Source organism: Tiliqua scincoides, chromosome 4 (assembly GCF_035046505.1).
Source record: "Tiliqua scincoides isolate rTilSci1 chromosome 4, rTilSci1.hap2, whole genome shotgun sequence".
Lineage (NCBI taxonomy): Eukaryota > Metazoa > Chordata > Lepidosauria > Squamata > Scincidae > Tiliqua > Tiliqua scincoides.
This window is the reverse complement of record NC_089824.1, coordinates 155,559,437-155,579,475: the sequence shown is the minus strand read 5'-3', so window position 1 is coordinate 155,579,475 and position 20,039 is coordinate 155,559,437. Positions and strand designations below refer to the sequence as shown.

Below are 20,039 nucleotides of genomic sequence, written 5' to 3'. Positions count from 1 at the left end.
CAGCAGTGCGAGGTCCTTTACAGAGACTCAAAGTTGGGCCACTCTCATAAAGGAGTGCCACAAATGGGCAGTGGCATGGCATGCAGCAGTGGCTCCAGAGACCTCTCTCAGTGCTGGTAAGTTGGCAATGGAGGCATTTTGTTGGCAGGGAGGGGGAGTTTTGGGGAGGATTAGGGGAGAGCAGGGGCAGGGAGGGGATGGATCTGTTGCATCAGCATGCACCAGATCTTATTCCCTCTTTTTGAATCTTTCCCTCTCCTTTTCTCTCCTCGGACTTTTATTCTGGTTGTCAGGTTTCAAGCTGGCTTAGTCCTGACCAGTGTTTAAGACCTGCAACTAAGGCCACTCCACCAGCATGGGTGCTAGGTGCCCATAACAGCAGAGAAAGTCTACAAGAAAAGAAAAGGTTGGCAGCTTTATGTGCAAACACACACACAAGTAAGCTGAAAAACGGCAATTTCTTGCTTGCTTCTCAGCCATGATGACATAGCAAAGAGACTAGGAGGGACATTCAATTTTCTGGCCCTAAGTGAGTCATATGGCTAATTTCTTTCCAATCTGGAAGGTTCCATGCAAACTCTCACCCTCTGGTTCAGAGGACTTGCAGGATTGTGTGAAGAGGCAAGTATTGCAAGAGTGAGCATAATTCTGATAGTGGCTCCCATGCATTTCAGATGAAGCCTCCAGCTGCCATTGTATGTACAGTGTGCTTTTCATTGGAAAAGGTCTTAATTCTACCAGAGATGTCCTACAACCAATACAATATAAGTCAGTCAAATAAAGCAGGTTCATCACTCATCCCTGCCTCTTGATTACAGATTCCGGACTCATCTGCAAAACCACGGGATAAGTTTTCTTGTGCTCAAGCACAAGAGGTGATTAAGGAATATTTGCCAGCTAAACTTGCTCATGTCACATACGAGGCACGAAAATGTGCCAGTCTCACCACAGCCTTAAGCGATGAAATAAGACACATGGTTAAGAAGTCGATCCCTCCTCGGTATAAGCTAATTGTCAATGTTGTCATTGGTAGCAAAAACAAAGAGGACACTACTGATATCATGGTGACAAGCCAATGTCTCTGGGATCCCCATTCAGACAATTTCACTTCCTCATGGTATGTAAATCAAACTCTCTTTTGTGTTGTTTTGGTACATGCTGTGTACTTTGAATAATTCCTGAAAAATGGCTGCTTTCACATGTTCACTCTATATAAGGGGTGTCCAAACTTTTTGGCAAGAGGGCCACATCATCTCTTTGTCACTGTGGTAGGGATCGGGGGGGGGGGGAGAATTAATTTACATTTAAAATTTGAATGAATTTACATAAAGGAATATTTTAGAGTTGGAATTTATATGAATGAATGAAGGTCTTGCAGTAGCTCTAGGCCTATAAAAGTCCTTGCACAAAGCAAGACCATCCTTTCTTTTGCTGCCACTGCTGCATCGCAGGTGTGAAACAGCAAGCAGTGGAGGAAGCCCTTGTCCCACAGCTCATGTGAGAGGTTGAACAGTTCGTCGTCACACTGAGAGCAGTTGCATCAAGCCAGCACAGGCTCCAGCAAGTCTCTGGAGGGCCAGAGTCTCACTGGAGACTGGGGGCTCCGAGGGCCGAATTGGGAGTCCTCGAGGGCCGCAAGTGGCCCCAGGGCTGGGGTTTGGGCACCCCTGCTCTATATCTTTGGTATGTAATATGTACTTTTTTTTTTTAAAGATCATGTTTGACTGTAAGCTTGTTAATTGTCACATTCAGCAAAATTAAAGATGAAAACGTTTTTTCTGTTTGGTGCAGAAAAGCACCAAACAGGGTGCCTCAGTGTTATGCATGAGTTTCTGGAAGTTGGTTACAACCACCAATACCCTTCCCAGTCCTGCCTATTGAATAGGAAGAGACTGCTGTTGAGATAAGGGCACCCAATTTATGCCCAATTGGGTATGATTTATGGACCAATCCTGTTGAGTGTGTGCCGCAAATGTGCCATAAGGGATGTTTGCAGGCATTACTGCCGGCCCAGTGCCAGATGTGGCCTGCACTGGGACAGGGTCGGTTGGAAGCCATTGATCCGCCGCCAGGTGCTCTGGGTGAAGTGCCGGAACTTTGCAGGCCTGAACTCGCCGTGGCTGAGTTCAGTAGCCCCACTGTGGGGCTACTTCCCTTTCTCGGGGGAAGGGGACAAAGGTCCCCTTCTCCCGAGGAACCACTGCTGGCTGCCCAGTAATACCGCAGCAGCCATTTTTGGCACACGGCAGCCCCGCGTGCGAGGCAGCTCAGAATTTGGCTGTAAAACCACTATGGTGCTATCGTTATCAATAAATAATAATAATAATAATAATAATAATAATAATAATAATAATATTATTATTGGGTCCCGTTAGGGAGAAGGGCGGGGTATAAATAAAGTTTATTATTATTATTATTATTAACTGCTTCTCAACAGTACACTTCATAAAGCAGTTTACATTACTAAATACATGGTTTCCTGTTCCAAAATACAAAGATGCAGAAGAATCACAAGCAAACAGCTACTGGAAAAGATGTTAAGCTGGAGGTAAATCAGGACAGTCGCATGATGCACTAATACAAGGGGCATTTATGTGCTATCTTAGTTCATCCATGTGCTCTCACTGAAGGATACATTCAGGCTGCAAGATTATTCCTGTTATTGTCAGCAGTGAAACAGTGGAAGTTTTATCTCCATTTTTAAAAATCCTGCAGAATCCCAATGTGGCTATAATATTTTTTTAAGTACCTGTTTGGAAAGAATCAACATTGCATAGTTAAATAGCAACATTTCTGGATATATAGTGGAACCAACTCTTCTCTTCATTATCCCAACATCAGATACTAATCATTCAATTTTAAGTTCCTGGTGTCTCCCTCACGGACTCCATGTCAGTGTAACTATATGGAAATGACATCCCATTTTATCTCCTGTCTGATTACTCAAACGTTTTCCATGCTCCTGAGGCTATTCAGATAAACTGAGCTGTGCAGTATAAAATCATCTTTACGTATTATACATGTGTCTTAAATGCCCTCAGAACACGACAGGAGCAGTGTGTAGTATGTCTCAGTATTGTGTAGATTTGTCATAATTTACAATATGAACAGCTTCCAATGGCTTAAAGATTTGATAGTTAATATTTCCCAGGCTAAATTTCAGTCTCAAGTTACATACATTATATATACCTATACATGGCTGCCAGGAACCAGGCAGACCACTGGTCCCCCGTTAAGTGAATATATCAGGGACTAAACCTGGAAATTTCGGCAGGCAAAGTATATTCTGCTACTGAGCTGAGTCCCCTCCCTATGTTGGAGGCCAATTTTCATAGACTGTTTCAAAAGCTATGCTGAGAAAAACAACAATATCATGGGGTTTGGGATATTTTTTTCTTTTTCTCAAAAAAGCTTTTATAGCTAAGACAAAACCAAAAGCAATTTTCCATTATGTATATTAATTAGATCAGATGAAGGTTTCAAGTTTCTTTTAGTTGACAGACCAGTCTTCTTTGTTGAAAAAGAGCAAATACTGGCCTTATATAATAATTAAGCAGCACTCTTTCTATCTCACATTGCATATTCTGCTACTTAGAGCTGAATATTAGCTACAGTGAAAGTGAGTCAGAACTAAATTCCATGCCATTGCTCTCAATGACATGTGACAGAGTTGCATTTAAAGTAGGTTGAGCACAGTTTCAACTGCACAATGGGACTGTCTCACCTTTCCTCCTCAACACCACCCCCTCTGACCCCTATATCTACATTTGAGAGTTGGGATACTCTCCAGCACAGTGTAGGATGGGGGAAGCTACAGATGTGGGCAGCACAGTAGATTATACGAGACAAACTAAATGTTACACTATGTTCATAATTAGCACTGACAACTAGGCTTAACTTTTCTTTTAACAACCTGATTGGAACCATGGTAGAGGTGGGTTTTTGGTGGGTTTTTAAATTTATTTTACATTTCCTTCCCTCCACAGTCCCCATCTAAAACAGCCACTCTGTGGTTGCTATAAGACTGAGTCTAGAGGGATTATGAGGACTGTGGTTGTTGTATACCCAGTACAGTTTAGACTTCTACAGAGATAGGAGTTGGTATCAGGGCTATCCCAACTGCACAATCCAAGTAGTCTCTCAAAACAATATTTTGAGGAACACTAATGAAATAGCATGAGGCCCACAATATCTCCCCATGTCAGAGTGTGCTGCTGGGGAATAACTCTGATAATGTGAGGTTGCGTTCAATCAGGTTGTTCTGCTTGAGCAGACTCTCTGACTTGGCAGAGAGCAGAGAATTACCTCTTGGACTATGTGGTTCAGCTGTTTGGCATGCAAAGATATCTAAGGCCAGCCCTACTTGACATGGTCTGCTGCAGCAGCTATGGCTCTTAGCATCCACCTGCTGACCAAGGTGAGTATCTGCACAGTGTATGGAATTGTTCAGAAAACTGTCAACAGCAACACAGAAATGTATAAACATGGGTGGATCAACATACCAAAATACATGCACCAAGAATCCAACTTTGCCAAATGTAAGTGAAAGGACTGATGACTGCAAACAAAGGTATGTTATTCATTTGAATCGCTTTACCATTTCTGGCACTTGGAACATTTTCTAAAATATAAAATATGATTCTTTTTCAAGACCTATATTTTTCAAGCATCTCTCCATATCTTCACTAAATGTCACCGAACCACATATCAATACAAAAGGTTGCCTTCTACATGTGCTCATCAGACTCTTAATCATGTTTTCATTTATCCGACCGATGTGTGTATTCTCTCGAAAGCTCCAGGGCAGATTTTCAAGTGTACGTTCCTGAAGAAACAAAAGAATGTAAGATATTTTCTGTTTGTGCTGGGAAAGTATATGGTCAGTGCTAGATTTGTTAAAGGAACTTTGCAGGCCAGGTCAATATTTGATGTCCTCTACCCTACTTAAAGCATTTTTATCTAAAAGTTCACTATGATGAAGCCACCCATATAACTTGTTTGACAAACACTCACTTGGGTTTTTGGAGGATTTGTTTTAAATTATAGAAAGTAAGTTTTAGATTGCAATAAACAGCGCAGAAGTATTTTTGATTATTCTGTTCTTTGTGGACTTCTTCATACACAAACGCTACTCAGTGGCTATAGTGCAACTAAAGCTAATCATGAGCAGTGGTGCAGTTATGGGGGGATTGGTGGAGGACAGAGTCTTATGGAGGCAGAGAGATAACCTTACGAGAAGAAGCATTTATCTGTGGCTGTTCCATCACACCTTATCCCCATCCTCCCAGTTCTCCGTCCTGTCTTTGCAGTAGTCAGAATGTTTGCTGCCCTGCCCAGTGCCCACAACATGTTTTTGAACAAGTATGCTAGTTGCAGTAGACTGCCACGTGCATGGAGCCAGCAGTAGCGCAATTCACCACCCATAAATTTCTGCTGCAGTTGTGATGCTGCAGTTGCTTAGTGCCTTTCTCTTCTCAGCAACCTGAGCCTGGCCTAGCTAGTGTGGTGGTGGGTCCAGCCTCCTGGGTCTTGTCCCAGGCACCATCTCCAGCAGAAGCCTTTCTCTCTCCAGGTGAGGATAATCCAGTTATCTAGCAGTGGCATCACGTCCATCCACCTCCTCCATCAACCTAAATTCTGGGCCATTTCCTCTGAACCCCTCTCTTCTGTTTTGTGGCATAGCAATTAGCAGAACCAGAGATGACCACAAGTATAGTTCATTCCTTTCTCTCCCCCACTCACCCACACCACAGTCCTGTGAATGTTTTACTGGGATATGACTGGGGGGGGGGACCTGGCTGGATTAGGGGTGAGACTTGGAGAGATGGATAAGCTCATTTTTAAACTAAATATGGTGTGAAAATGAGCAAATGTTTTGACTGAAGGGGGAAAATCCCAGTGTTTGTTAACTAGGCAAGGGGACCTTGAGAAGGAATTGGTAACACTTGATAAAGGTGTGTGTGTGTGTGTGTGTGTGTGTGTGTGTGTGTGTGTACATATTATTTTTGTGGGCTGTGGCAACAGTGACATGGTTATGGGTGTCTTGGAGAGCTCCTGTATTTCAGAATTTACTAGTACACTCCAGTCACGACTAAGCTGGGCTTGAGTTAGTTGTGATTAACTTTTTAGATTCCATTGGTTTTCATGGGGTTTAGTCATAATTATAGCTGCCCTGAGGCCAATATTTTTAATCCCTTCTTCGCCAATCATAGAAAAATTTAAAAGTCCTGTTCTTCACAGCTATCAACTCTCAACCTCAGTTAATTAGATGCCAAGGTTCATGAACATACATTCACATAAGAACATTAAAAGTTCTGTGGATAGGATTCTAAAGAAAAGGGGTCAGCCTCAAGAGTAGTAGATCAGTGTCAACAGTTGAGTGCATCACTTCAAAATTATAATCAGTCTTGTAGTGTAGTCTTGTAGTGTTGTGATGGTGGGTAGTCAGAGTCATCAGCAGCTCTATTTGTGTTATTTAGCATGCATATTATGAGGATGTTTGTAGGAGGAAATTCTAGGGCAAAGTTGAAGTGTATTAGTTTATCTGATAGAAAGAAAATCAGATAGAAGGTACATTATCAGAAGAAAGCCATGATAAATCCTCTGTCCAAGTGGTAAGTACTGCAAAAGCAGAAGTAGTACATTTTGTCTTGACCTTGTAGGAGTGATGAATCGGATCCTGTGATAATCTCTCCATGACCAAGATTCTGAATAGCCCCTGTGCTTACTGAAACACACATGAGAAAGTCCCTCTTGTCCATGCCTGAGCTGGGCACAAGGGAGCCTGATCAAGTAGTGAGCAGGCTCTTCTTGCTTCCACCTGTCTTTGCTTCTGCAGGTTAACCAGTAATTTATGCACAAATGTCAACCCTTGAGTTCAATCAGAAATATGTAGGATTCACAGAGTCCTTAGAGCCAAAGCAGCTAATGCACCAAGCTTATTTCACTTCAATACTTATACTTTGCACCACTGAGAATCTAGTTTACAGCAAATCAAGAAAGTAACAGATAAAGGCAACCTTAATCTGTATTTCACTTGAGATTTCCACAGACTATCAGTTCCTAACCAAAGATTAATACTGAAGCTTTGGATGAAATGGGAAACCTATCCACTACAATGGGGTCCACTTTGGTCCTCAGCTCTAACTACAGCTCTATACAGTTTCTTTGGCCACTTTTTAGAAGATCTTCCTCTTCACTAGGGTGCCCCATGTGATTTCTTGTTCCTCTGAAAATGGGCAGAAATGTACCGTACTCTATGTTTCTCACAGACCTGGCTTGATAAGGAAATAAAACAGAAATGGTTAAATTTCAGTGAGGAATTGTCAGGACTAAGCTAGCTGCAATCCAGGTAGCCTGAAAGTTCACGCACAAAATAAGTTTGAATTTGTTATACTGTCACAGCAGCAAAGAGGCAAGTACCATCAAAATTCCCTAAAATTAAAATATTACCTGGCTTAGTACATAAAATGTCCTGATGTTCCAGAATCGGGACTGGTCTTGAAGAAAAGACTTCTTGTAAATATTTTTAAACGTCCTGAAGCAGCCCACTAAGGTGACAAATGTTTCATCTTCCTCCTTTTCTGTTATATACTGAAGAATGGGAATCATTGGTGCTAGTCCAGTTCCAGAAGCTAGCATTAAAAGTTCACCATACTAGAAATTCAGCAGAAGACAGCAAATGCATTTTAGTAACTGGAAATGGAAGACACTTACACAGGCCAAATTCATGTCACTAATTCTTCCTCTAACCTAAAAAAAACCCCTTAAAGCCTTGGGCATTGCAAACCTCAGGATCAGCCTTCTCTCTGTTGTAATATCACTCCCCTTATGTTCAGGTGGAACTACCTTCTTAATTGTATCATTTGTTCATTAAGTTCAAGAAAAAATGGCATAGAGGCATCAGTATGCTTGGTGACTGCCCAACAATTCTGGATTTTCTGTTCCCTACTGTTGCAAAATGGCTGCTGATGGAGCATGGAGTGCTCCACTGGCAGCATTTTGGGAATACTGCTGCAAGAGGTGACAGCGCTCCTTGTCTGTTGCAGCAAGTAACACTGAAGGGGGCAAAACAGAGCAGGGAGGCTGTGGGTTCATCCAGCAGTGATGGTATGCACCAGATCCTATCCACCCTCTTTGCAGCCTCCCCTCCGCTTTCTTCTCCTTGGACTTGTGCCAGCTAAAGAATTACCACAGGTCTGAGAAGACCCATTGTGTAGTGTGAGGTTTAGGAAGAGATAAGTTGATTTAAATTCCCTTTCCCCTCCAAAGCCTCCCCATCTGTCCCCTCACCCCCACTGCATACAGTGCACTACTTTTCAGCACAGTTGCACAAGCAGTGGGGGGGGGGGAGCAATAGGATTGGGCTCTTAGACATTAATTAAGGCAGTGGTTCTCAAACATTTTAGAGGCCCTAGATGCTGCTGCCTGATTTATGAATGCCAAAGGGGTGTGGCTATCATGATGATTGGGAGCAGTGCCCCCCCCCCAGTAGCAGCTTGTTTAACCTTTGATGCACATAGCCTAATCTGTCAGTTTCATGAATCACCAAAAGGTGAGTCACAATCCACTCGTGGGTCCCAGACCCACACTTTGAGAATTATTGAACTAAGGGTTCAGGGAAGTGGTTCCCAAACTTTTTCAATTGGCAGCTCCCTTTACTTATGGGGTCACGACTTCCCATTAGGGCTACAATCCTATATATTGTATAGGGCGGTAGTTTTTTCATGAGGCTTCTGCAGTTCCCCTGGCTGGTTTCTGGGGCTCCCTGGGGAGCCATGGCTCAGTTTGGAAACCACTGGTTAATGGCAAGAACCACAGACAGTGCTTTTAAAACTCATGTTATAAACTCAGTATGGGAACTGATCTTTATAATACAAAAATCTAATGATTAATGAAGCATTAATGATACCTAATGACAAAGAGGATTGTCATTCTCTGGGCAAATCACTACCTGTTATATATCTTACCTGATTGGCTGTATAAGGGAAACTTCCAAATGGTCCTCTCCAAAAAACCGCATCTCCTTCTTTCCATGACTTTACATATTGTGACATTAATCCAGCCTCATAGCACTTGCAAAACAACCACAAGAAAGAAAGAAAGAAACAGAGGGGAAAAAACTCAGTTCCTAATTAACAACCCATATTTGCTCAGAAAGAATAAACTTTACTAAGTATAAAAAATCATTTGGAAACAGCACAGCCAAAGATATCTAAGGACCCAATCCTAACCAACTTTCCAGCACCAATGCAGCCATGCCAATGGGGTGTGCACTGCATCCTGGGGTGGTAGTGGGGCAGTCACAAAGGCCTCCTCAAGGTAAGGGAATATCTGTTCCCTTACCTAGGGGCTACATCGAGGCTACATCGGCACTGGAAAGTTGGATAGGATTGGACCCTAAATCTGTCTGATACTTCCAAGTTATTAGGGTCTAAAATTTTTGTATGATGATGATGATGATGATGATGATGATGATGATGATGAACAGTGCATTAATGCACTAATGCAGTGCATTAATGATAATGCATTAAAATGTATGCACATTAAATATTGGCTTGTATTGCGACGAAGTTGGGTAGCAGTTAAATGAGTGAGGTATTTTTAAACTGATTTGATTGCAAAACAACTATGCATCTGGGGCAGCAATCCTAACCACACTTTCCTGAGAGTAAGCCCCACTGAACAAAACAAGACTTATTTCTGAGTACACCTGGTTAGGAATGTGCCCTATGACTCTTATCAATGAGAAACAAAAAACAACATTCACTGCATGCAATCCATCCATACACTGCAGTTTCATGGGAGCAAATGAAATGCAAATAAGCACTGCCTCTTTTGTTATTTGTTTTATATCTTGGATATCTTTCCTTGATCCACAAATAGGCTTCTTTCATCTGAGATCTTAAGACAGAGGTGGTTCAAGAGAAGGCAATGTGTCATACAAAAACCTATCACAGTAAGATAATTCAAATGTCCTTGGTAAACACTGTGTAGATGTATGCTGAAAATGTGTAGGTATGAAGTTATAGTTAAGATTGCTAGCTTGCTTCTGACTTTGCTTCTGAATGTTTGGCCTGGCACACTTACCTATGTGCCAGTAGAAGTTTCCCCTGGTAAAGCCACAGGAAAGGGTCAGTAAAAAGATGGCAACCCCAATCATAGTGGGAAAAAGGCAGAAGGAAACAGCAAGCATAATTAGGGGAGTGAAGAACCAAGACCTCAGCTACTACGTTTCTAGTACAGTTGAATATTGGTTGCAGGGGAGAGAATGTAGTTGGAACTGAATAGGTTTTTTCCTTGATCTAATGGAGAAATGACCAGACTGGATTATAATGAATTCTTGTCAATACAAGAGAAGGAGAAACTCCTAGAGAGAAAACATCTATGCTGGATTTTACACCAAGAAATACCATAACATTATAGAATCACTCAAAGGGAGGGTTAAGCACAGAAAATCGCCACTCACTGCTCTTAACTGTAGTATCACAAATGCAGTGCCATAATCATGGGACACAGGGGTGTCTGAACAGCACTTGGATTGCATAGTTATAATAATAATATAGTACTTCCAAAAATTGCCTGAATAGTGAGAAATACACTACAATCCACAGAGCAAGTTATACAAATGGGTGCTTTACGATGGGTGTTCCATCTCTTTTGTTACTGTCAAAGAATAACTATGGTTCTCTTTGGGATGAAAGGTTCTATATAAAGGGAAGGCGTTATTACAATCATTACTACTATTATTGAAATGCAAAACTTGTGTGTAATAAGCAAGTATATATGAAATTCCACAGTCAACCTATAAAGGTAACCTATTAATGTAGCTGAAAAGTAGCATTTCCCTCCTCCAATTGCCACAATAATGGTGAAATGATCCACCCACAAGTGTCTTATAAAAGCTATACACACACCTCAAAAGCAGTATAATTCACGCTCAAACTATCACACAATCCATGATAAAACCCTGAAAAGCACTCAGTCTTAGAGGGTTAGCAGAGGGCAAAATGATGGTTCTCTGTGACCTGCACAGAAACCTAGCGCTTCAGGTTTCAGTTACAGTGAAATCTGTCTTTCCCCTGAGAACATGTAAATACAGATTAAAAAGATACACTTGATATTCCTAGTCATGTAATTATTTACATTTGAGCCTATCCTTAAGTCAAGGCTTAGCCATGTTCCTTCTGAATACAAGACCTCAAAGCCTGTAACCAATAAATCACTTAAATCACACAGGGAAATCACTGAGTTTACTCAGGAGTAATTGCCTTATGGACTGAAGACTGACACTGATCCTAAAAATATGCATAGCTGTCTCACTGAACAGAACAGATTGCACTGTAGTTATCACAAATTGCCTGCTGGGGTGCAGGTCTGCTTGGCTATGCTGCCTGTCAGATCCAATGACTTCGTAACAGGTTATATACTAGGTATGCACGGTTTATGACAAGAGAGTGTTCAAAATGATTGTATTATGGTACACATACCACTGGCCATCTTCATTCCTATCACTGGCCACTCTCTACCTCTGTTGGAAGTACGAAGAAGAGCAGCAAATTGGATAAAAACAGGAGCATGGAATAAAGAGGCTCAGCAGGTGCTAGCACACAGCTTACAACAATAAAATGTTGTCTCCCAGTGGTACTTGTAGCACCAGGACCCACTTTTTAAAATGGTACTCTATCGGCACCCATCTAGTTTACAAAGGTGATGTAGAAAGACATAATATTTTATTTATTTATTTGCAAAAAAACTCAATCTATTTCTCAGAATGAGGAAGCCCTCTTGAATAGCCTCAAGGCTTGAGGGGCTTAGCTATGCGACCCAGCCTTCACCTGCCTCCACCACCTGCCACTGATGGACCTGGAAAAAAAACACCACAGAAAAAGACACTCCAACATTTATTTCCCTATATTTACAAAAACTGGCAAACTGTAGGAGCTCAGGTTTTGGAGACCAATCAGCAGCTATCTGATACTTGAATAGCCTTAGGGTTTAAAGCAGGGGTGCCCAAACCCCGCCCTCTCAATGTGGCCCTCAGGGAACCCCCAGTCTCCAATGAGCCTCTGGACCTCCGGAGATTTGTTGGAGCCCACACCAGCCCAACGCAACTGCTCTGAGCATGAGGGCGACTGTTTGACTTCTTGCGTGAGCTGTGAGATGAGGGCTCCCTCCACTGCTTGTTGTTTCATGTCTGTGATGCAGTACTGGCAGCAAAGGAAAGGCTGGCCTTGCTTTGTGCAAGGCCCTTTATAGGCCATGAGTTATTGCAAGACCTTCATTCATTCATATAAGTTCATCTTTACTATATTCATTTATGCAAACTTATCTAAATTTCTTCAAATTTTAAATGTAAATTAATTCTTTTTTTTCCCTGGCCCCCAACACAGTGTCTGAGAGACAGCATGGCCTTCCTGCCAAAAACTTTGGACACCCCTGGCTTAAAGCAATTAGTTATCTTTCTGACCCATATTTTCATTAGAGGCTCTGTGGGACCCACCAGAATTGAGTTATAACCCACCAGGTTGGTCCCATTATTTGAGAAACACTGTTGTAGCCCAATGTGTTTTGGGTAGAAACCCTTCCCCAAGGGTAAGTCACCTTATTCAGTTCTGTCACAGGGATAGTGATGGCTGTGCTGTCCTTTGGACTGACCTGGTCATTTCACATATTGATTTGGTCTGACAAGCCAAGACTTTGACGGCAGGCCTCTAGCTATGGAAATACAAAGTTAGGCAACCTGCTGGCATGGAAGTTGAGACTGTCCCTACACCAAGTTGTTCATGTATAGAACAAAGACAGCTATTTACCTTTATTAAAACTTCAAAGTACCCTTCTGCATTCACGGGAGAAATTGGAGTATAGGCTCTCTGAACCTCCAAACCATTCACTTGCCCTCTGAGGAAAAGGGGAAGAAGAAAAAGATGAGAGAGGAAGGGAACCTGGATTTGAATCCCTGGCAATTCCTATCAGCAAAGGACTGTTCTCTCAGCAAAGGCTGCTGCCTGAAAAGCACTGCAGGTATCCTTCCTCCTTCCCCATGGGCCGTGCTTTGCCTACCAGACAATAGATCATTTCACTTCGCTATGAAATCGCAGACATCCAAGGTTCTGAAATAACCTCAGATTTCTCTCTCACACAGCTGTACCATCCTCCTTAACAAGCCTTGTCTTTCCTGGGGCCAGAGAAGCTACACAGCCAGCCTGGCTATTTTGTATAGCTAACTATGCTGCCCACAAAGAAAATAATGGAATGCCTGTATAGTGAAAAAAGCTTTAGGAATTGTTTGGCGTAAGAGGAGATTTCATCTTGAATTTCTACTAAAGATAAATATATAGAGTTAATATTAACAAATGCCACGCGGTGACTGAAATTCTTAATTTGAGAGTACTCCCAATCTCTCTCTCTATTAAAAAAAAATGTTCTGACTGACTCATCAATGCCCAACCCAAAGCCCTGGACCTAGAATCATGAAATTTGGGGAATATATTCCTTCCATGATGTAAACTCCCACTAAGAAGGGATTTTTAGAAATTCAACCCCTAAGGGAGTGAAAAGGGATAAAATGTGTTTTCACAGATTCCTTAATATCTCTTAAGCCCAATGAGATATCGACTTGGTTTTTGTGTACAAAGGTTACCCATTCAAATGCTTAAAAATCTAATTTAAGATTTTGCCCTAATCAACCCCTAAAGGGGGCAAATCTACATTTGGAGTGAATTATAGAACCCTTTGTAGGTGTATAGAACACCTAGCTGGTTTTTTATCCTTTGCTACTGCCTAAGAGAGGCCTGTGACCTACATGCCAACTTAGGCCAGGCTGGCCCTTTTTCCTGTGCTACTGCTTGAGGAAGGTCTGTGGCTTACAGACCAACTTAAGTCTTTTAAAGTTGGAATGGTAATTGAGTTTTTAAATGTTAATGGCCTCTTCTGGTCCCTCTCCTACCTCATGTATGACACTTAGCTAATGGCTAGAGAGGTGTGTGATGCATGTGATGGACAGCTGGGAGGAGTTGATTTCCGCTGAGTACCTTGGTCACATGTTCTGACCCTTTATTTACGGTGGTTTATGCAAGTTGAGCAAGTGTTTGAGTTTGTCTTTGAAGTTTACCGCAATGGTGAGCTCTATGAGAGTCTCAATGGTGAAGGTCACCCTGTGAGGAGACTACACTTTACGCAGGACCTTTCTAGGGTCATTTCAATATGTATCTGCTATGTGAACCTGAAGAAGTGTCCACCACACCACCCCTTCCTCAGCCCAACTCCGCCTCACACCTCTCATAGCCATCACCTTTTCCTGTCCCCAAGAACGCTCCTGGCAAATGTGCCAGATACACCTACACTCAAGGAGGAAGCAACTTAAGGATACGGCAAGGAAATATGTGCAGAGTAATCCTGTAGTGCACTGTGCTGCAGTGGTCAAGTACCTACAAAATAACCCCAAGGTGCACAGAGCAGCAGTGGCCAGGTACCAGCAAGATCACCCCAAGGTGCACAGAGTGGCAGAGTCTCAATATGAGCAAAGCAATCCTGGAAGATGAGCAGAAAGGTGAACACATCCATGGAAGGTAAAGGCTCACTCAGGCATCGAATAAGAACCTGACATGGCTTAAGAGGCAGACAGCACAGTCGGTTCGGGCACCATGAGCCACAACTGCCAGTACTGCAATGCCCTCAAGCAGAACGAAGAGACCCCTGGTATATGCTGCAGCGCTGGTAAGATGCAGCTCCTGCCTCGGCCCAAGTCTCTCTACAACCTGGTAATGGATAGTGACCCCAAGCACATCCACTTCATGGACCATGTTCGGAAGTACAATGGCAGCTTAAACATGACATCATTCAGGGCCAAGCAGGTTCTACAAGACAGTTTCATACCAACCTCCAAAGCTGAGGGGCAGATGTATCACTTGGTAGGAAGTCTGCTGCCAGAACCTCAGCAGGAATCCCAATTCCTGCAAATCTATATTGTGGACAAGGACGAAAGGGAAGTGCACTTGAGGTGCAGCAACTTTCCTGACATCAAACAGGGATCAGTCAAACAACTGTAGAGGTTGCTACACCATGTCAAAAGCTATATAAAGAACCTAAAGACCACTCTGGACAAGGTACCTCCAACCTGCAAGAAGTTCAAAGTCATCATCCATGCAAACAGAAAACCCACAGATGCTCATGGAGGTCACTTCAATGCACCAACAGCAAATGAGGTAGCTTTGGTGATTGTTAGTCAGCAATTCAAGCAGCAAGACATGCTGCAGAGCCACGACAACGCACTGCAGCACATCAGCGAGATCCACTAGTCCTATGAAGACCTGCAGTAACTGCTCCTGCTCTGCTGTGGCTAGAATGAGTAGCCCATTGCCCTGCATCAGTGCAACCCCAAGACCAAGTTGCCCCTCAAGATGACAGTCTCTGCAGCGGGCTTCTATTCCTACTGCATCATGGACAGGCAAGGAGAGGTCAACCACATGGTGTACTTCCACTCTCTGTTCAGCCAATTTTTGGTTGACATATACGCCAGAACAGAGATGTTGAACTACATTAGGAACAACCAGGCACAGCTGAGGAAGAACAACTACATTCATCTAAGGGACACCATGGGGAGGCAGGATGCTGACGTTGCTCAGCTAGGTCGAACTGTGGTGCTTCCAAAGTGAAGCACGAGTATCAAGCTAGTGAGATGTAGAATGAATAATTAAATATGCAACAACAGACTTACAGCCCAATTCTTTGCTGGCTGCTGCCCTGTGGTATAATGATGCCAAAATGGCTTCTGCAGTATCCCGTAGGGCCAACAAACCAGCTGGAGGTTTCCATGGGGTAATGAACATCAAATCCCTTACCCTTTATCAGCACCCCATGAGTCTACTAGGATCTGCACCAGTGAAACTGAGTAGGGTTTTCAGGCATGGGGGGATAGGATGTGGCAGCAGCCTATGCTGCCACCCCCATCCGGGCCTGAACTGCTCCCTGGGCTTCCCTCCCCCACCCAGAGTGATTCTACATTAGCTGGCAATAGGGGTAGCAACAAAGGGGCAGTGGGTGGTCTGGCCCAGGTACCAGCCAGAAGAGGGCACTAAGGGGGTGCCAGCATTGCTCCTGCCCTGGCCATGCCAGCCTAAGTCTTAGACATGCCTGAGCACGGCCAGGTTCTCCTTCCTCTGGCAGCGAACTAACCTCACCATCCCCAGAATACGGGGAGGGGCATATTCAAGGCACTGGTACTGGTGATATCTTCAGACCCCCATTCAGCCGTACTGGAATATGAGGAGAACAAGTCTTTTAACTTCATCCTCTCCAGTAATACCCTTGTTCTTCCAAGGAAAAAAAAAGCTGAGGCTCCTTTGGGTTGCACTGGCCTGCCTTCTTGTGCCAAGTAGAGCCACAGACAAACTTCTCCCAGCTGACCACATGGAATCAGCCAGAAACAGCCACAGGTTGTGCAAAGGGGCTCCTTTGCCCAGTTGTGCCCAGACTCTTGCTTTCTTACTCAGAAGTGTGCAACTTTCTCCTGAGTAAACAGGCTGCACAGGAGCAACATCTTTTCTTCTTTATTCAGAAGAAAGCTGCACACCATTCCAAGCAGCTTACTTATAAGCCAGCCGCTCTGCTGGTGAAAAGCCCTGAAGCTGTCAAAACAGAAGCTCTTCTTGCCTGAGCAGAACTGGATGGGGCCAAAGGCTTTTGGGTTGTCTCCATGGTTACCAATGAGCCTGCACATGCTCCTTTACAGCCCAGTTAGTCAGGGCCACTTTAAGCTCAGCAACCCTGAAGTGATGTGATGGTGTGATGATGTCATCATGTCACTTCGAAACATCCAGGATGCTGAACTCTGTACTGGGTGCTGCCACCCCTAGCACCGTGGCTGCTAGTAAGGCCTCACTCGGAATGTTTCAGGCCTGGTCACTACATTTGAAGAAGGACATTGATAAGATGGAATGGATTCAGAGGAGGGCAACAAAGAATTAGGAGTAACAAGCCAAGAGAGGAATGGTTAAAGGAGCTTGGTAGAAATCACAAATCTTATCAGGAACAGCCAAACAGAAATTACTGCTTGATGCCACTGGCACCTCATGCCACCCAACCCCACTGAGAAAGAAAATAACACAGATGCTTATCTACTCTCTCCCATCACTCCTTCCTCATGTGGTCCCTTTAAAACTAAGGAACCACAGACGGATAAGGGGGTAGGGAAGTTGGTCACCATTGCTTGCATGATTTTTTTTTCCTCTTTTAGCAAGTGGAAAATGGATCTATGTGGCTCCATTCACAGTGGCCTGGAGAGAGGTGGTGGCAGACTCAGGGTGAAGACCACCCTGAATCTGCTGCTCCACTGGCACCCACCACTGATGCAAGCTGCGTTGTTCGCTTCATGGCAATGTTGGCCCTGGGTTCTAGGAGACAAAAAATGACTTGCGATTGTCTGGCTTTTCAAATCCTACTGAGGAAAATAATAATTAAAAAATTATTAATATACAAGGGGCCCCCTATCCGCAGATCCTGTACCTGTGGAGTCACTTATCCGTGGATTGGGCCCGCAGACCCCCCCCCCCGCATGCCCCACTCCCAAGGCGAGAAGGGCTTTGCTCAGACTGACACTAAGAGCTAAAAAAAACAACTTCTGTTGTTTGAAAAAAACAGAAGTGACGTTTTTAATGCCTTTAAGGCATTAGGAGGCCCAGAAGCTCTCAGTGGCTTCCATGGGCCTCCTAATGCCTTATAAAGCATTAAAAACGTCACGGTTTAAAAAAAAAAAATCAGAAGTCTTTTTTTCCAGCTCTTAGAGTCAGTCTGAAACCTGCAGAGGTTGCAGACTCCCAGATGCTCCTGGCCTCTGCTTCGGGGCCTCATGATGCTCTTGGAATTGTACCCTCGCTCAGCTATACACAACATAGGGTAACTGAGCAAATTTTATCAGCCACCCTAACTCACCTCTCTGCTATTAGGAGGCTAAATTTTGTTCTGAGTTTTTTTAGAAGAAGGGTAAGAAATAAAGGTAACTAATACACAGCAATACAGAGCCACACCTATAACCTATGATATTGAACAGATCCAGGCCAAAAAAAAAAAAAAATATTGTCCTTGTGAAATAGTACATGATGATCTTCCTAACATAGAGTTGTTTTTCACTCTTTTCCTTTGGATAAATTGTCTTTCTTACCTACACTTACTTTTTCTTTGCCTTTAACACAAAACTAAAATCAAAGGAAAATGCAACTACAGGGTAGCATTTACCATAAAATTAGCAAAGCTAATACGTTCAATAAGCTCACAAGTTCTTTCAATAGAATCAATTCCAGAGTACAGAAATGATTATTTACTTGGCATGAAATCTTTGTAGATCAACAAAAAATTGCAAGTTAAATCGCATACTGCAGTTTGTTTCACTAGAGACTTAGTACAGTACCTTAGCACAATATGTTGTCCTAAACTCAACCCCAGGTTGCTATTTCCAGGCAATTCAAATTTATACTGGTAGGTGTCCTCTGTCAGCTGATCCACAGAGCTTATGATGAAAGCCGTAAATGTTTCTGGAGTTAGTTCTGAATTGCTACTCTGCAAGAGCAACAATAAATAATTACTGGGTTAAAACTATGCTCCCCCCATTTTTAACAAGATGTGAGTGAATTCAGCACGGGTAAAATGTGGCACTACAAAACAGAAGTGTTTTAAAGATAAAATACAGCAGATCTTAATTCAGAAGGTATCTCTTTGTGAAGCCCTACTTAAATCCTATGGCCTGTTTGTGTTTGTATAATTATGGCTTTGACTATTCCTTTGCTGATGGTGACTTTAGTGAGTGAAAAAGTAAACGTGGATAATACTCATCCAAACTTGTAGAAAATGCTAACAGAAAATAAGATAGGTAGAAAATTGCATCCTATCTTAAGGAGTAAATGGGCATTTCTCTTCCATCTGCAACCTCTCTTAAAAGCAATTTCCCATTTTCATTCGGCCTCCCACTCAAGTTGCTACCTTTTTATCCAGTGATGCTCCTGTGCCTTTAACAGTTGCATGACAGCAGAAATCATTCAGCAGGAGTTTCTCCCAGCTGCAGCATAAAGATGCAGTGAAGGAAAAGCTTTCTGACTGAACAGATGCCCACCCAAAGAAGATTGCAGTAGCAATCCTACATCTCAAGTTCAAAACTTGTTCTCAGCACATTTTATCCTTTCCAAAGCATTTGATCCATGGTGTGGTTCTTGAACTTGTTTTCATTCCCAATGTTCAGATTTGAAATGATTGAACAAGAAATAAAAGTGACTCTGAGCATGTGCAAAATACCTTTCCTTTAGCAGGAAACAGTGAAAGCTAAAGGAAATGGCTTCTGGATTTCTGCCTCTTTCATTTCAACTAAAAACCACTGCTCTTAACATTTTCATATCAGCTTTCGCATTTTCACTCAACAAATACTTTTCTCTTGCATAAGAAAAACTAAAAATCCCCAAAATCCCTTCTCTGGTATACCTCCAGTGAGAAACACCCTCCTCTTAAGCCATCTACAGTGACCCTCTAATTGTTAGGAGCTTCGGCAGTTTGATGGGATATTACAAAGCCAAGGACAGGAGAAAGGATCAAATTAAATTATGAAAAATGTTTGCACTATGGGCATGTTTTAAAGGAATGGTTCCCTGATGTGAATTACTTGAATTACCACACTTAAAATATAATGATACCTAAATATTTCACTGCCCATTATTTCAGTAAAAATACTTACCAGATTCACTGGGAATGGAATGTGACAGCAAATTAATGTTACAAATACTCAAGATGTGGGAAATGTGATCTGTTGTGTGAAGGCTTTTAAAAAGTCCATTTGACAAGAGAATGACAGCCCAATCCTCAATGGCACTTACTACCAGGAAAGCGTGCATAGGATTGCAGCCCGAAGCAGGAGAGAAACCATTCTGACATTCAAATGACTAGAAGCAAATAGATTTATGTGAAGCTGCTCAGTTAAGACGAAAGTGGCTAGGGCTGCAATCCTATATTCACAATTCCTGGGAGTAAGGCCCACTGGACACAACGGAGCTCGCTTC

The 20,039-nt window shown here is 42.8% G+C and overlaps 1 protein-coding gene across 3 annotated transcripts in view; it reads right to left on the bottom strand.

The window, feature by feature from the left end:
* Positions 1–2,382: 2,382 nt before the first annotated feature.
* CYB5RL (cytochrome b5 reductase like) overlaps positions 2,383–20,039 on the bottom strand; it is a 20,226-nt gene continuing 2,569 nt past the window's right edge. For all 3 annotated transcript variants that reach the window (XM_066623700.1, XM_066623698.1, XM_066623699.1), the window contains 5 exons: positions 18,407–18,555; positions 12,813–12,900; positions 8,970–9,074; positions 7,453–7,656; positions 2,383–4,825 (listed from right to left, as the gene is read on the bottom strand). In XM_066623700.1, coding sequence (XP_066479797.1) covers positions 4,622–4,825; positions 7,453–7,656; positions 8,970–9,074; positions 12,813–12,900; positions 18,407–18,555 — 750 coding nt within the window. In that variant the 3' untranslated portion in view covers positions 2,383–4,621. The remainder of the gene's footprint in view (positions 4,826–7,452; positions 7,657–8,969; positions 9,075–12,812; positions 12,901–18,406; positions 18,556–20,039) is intronic.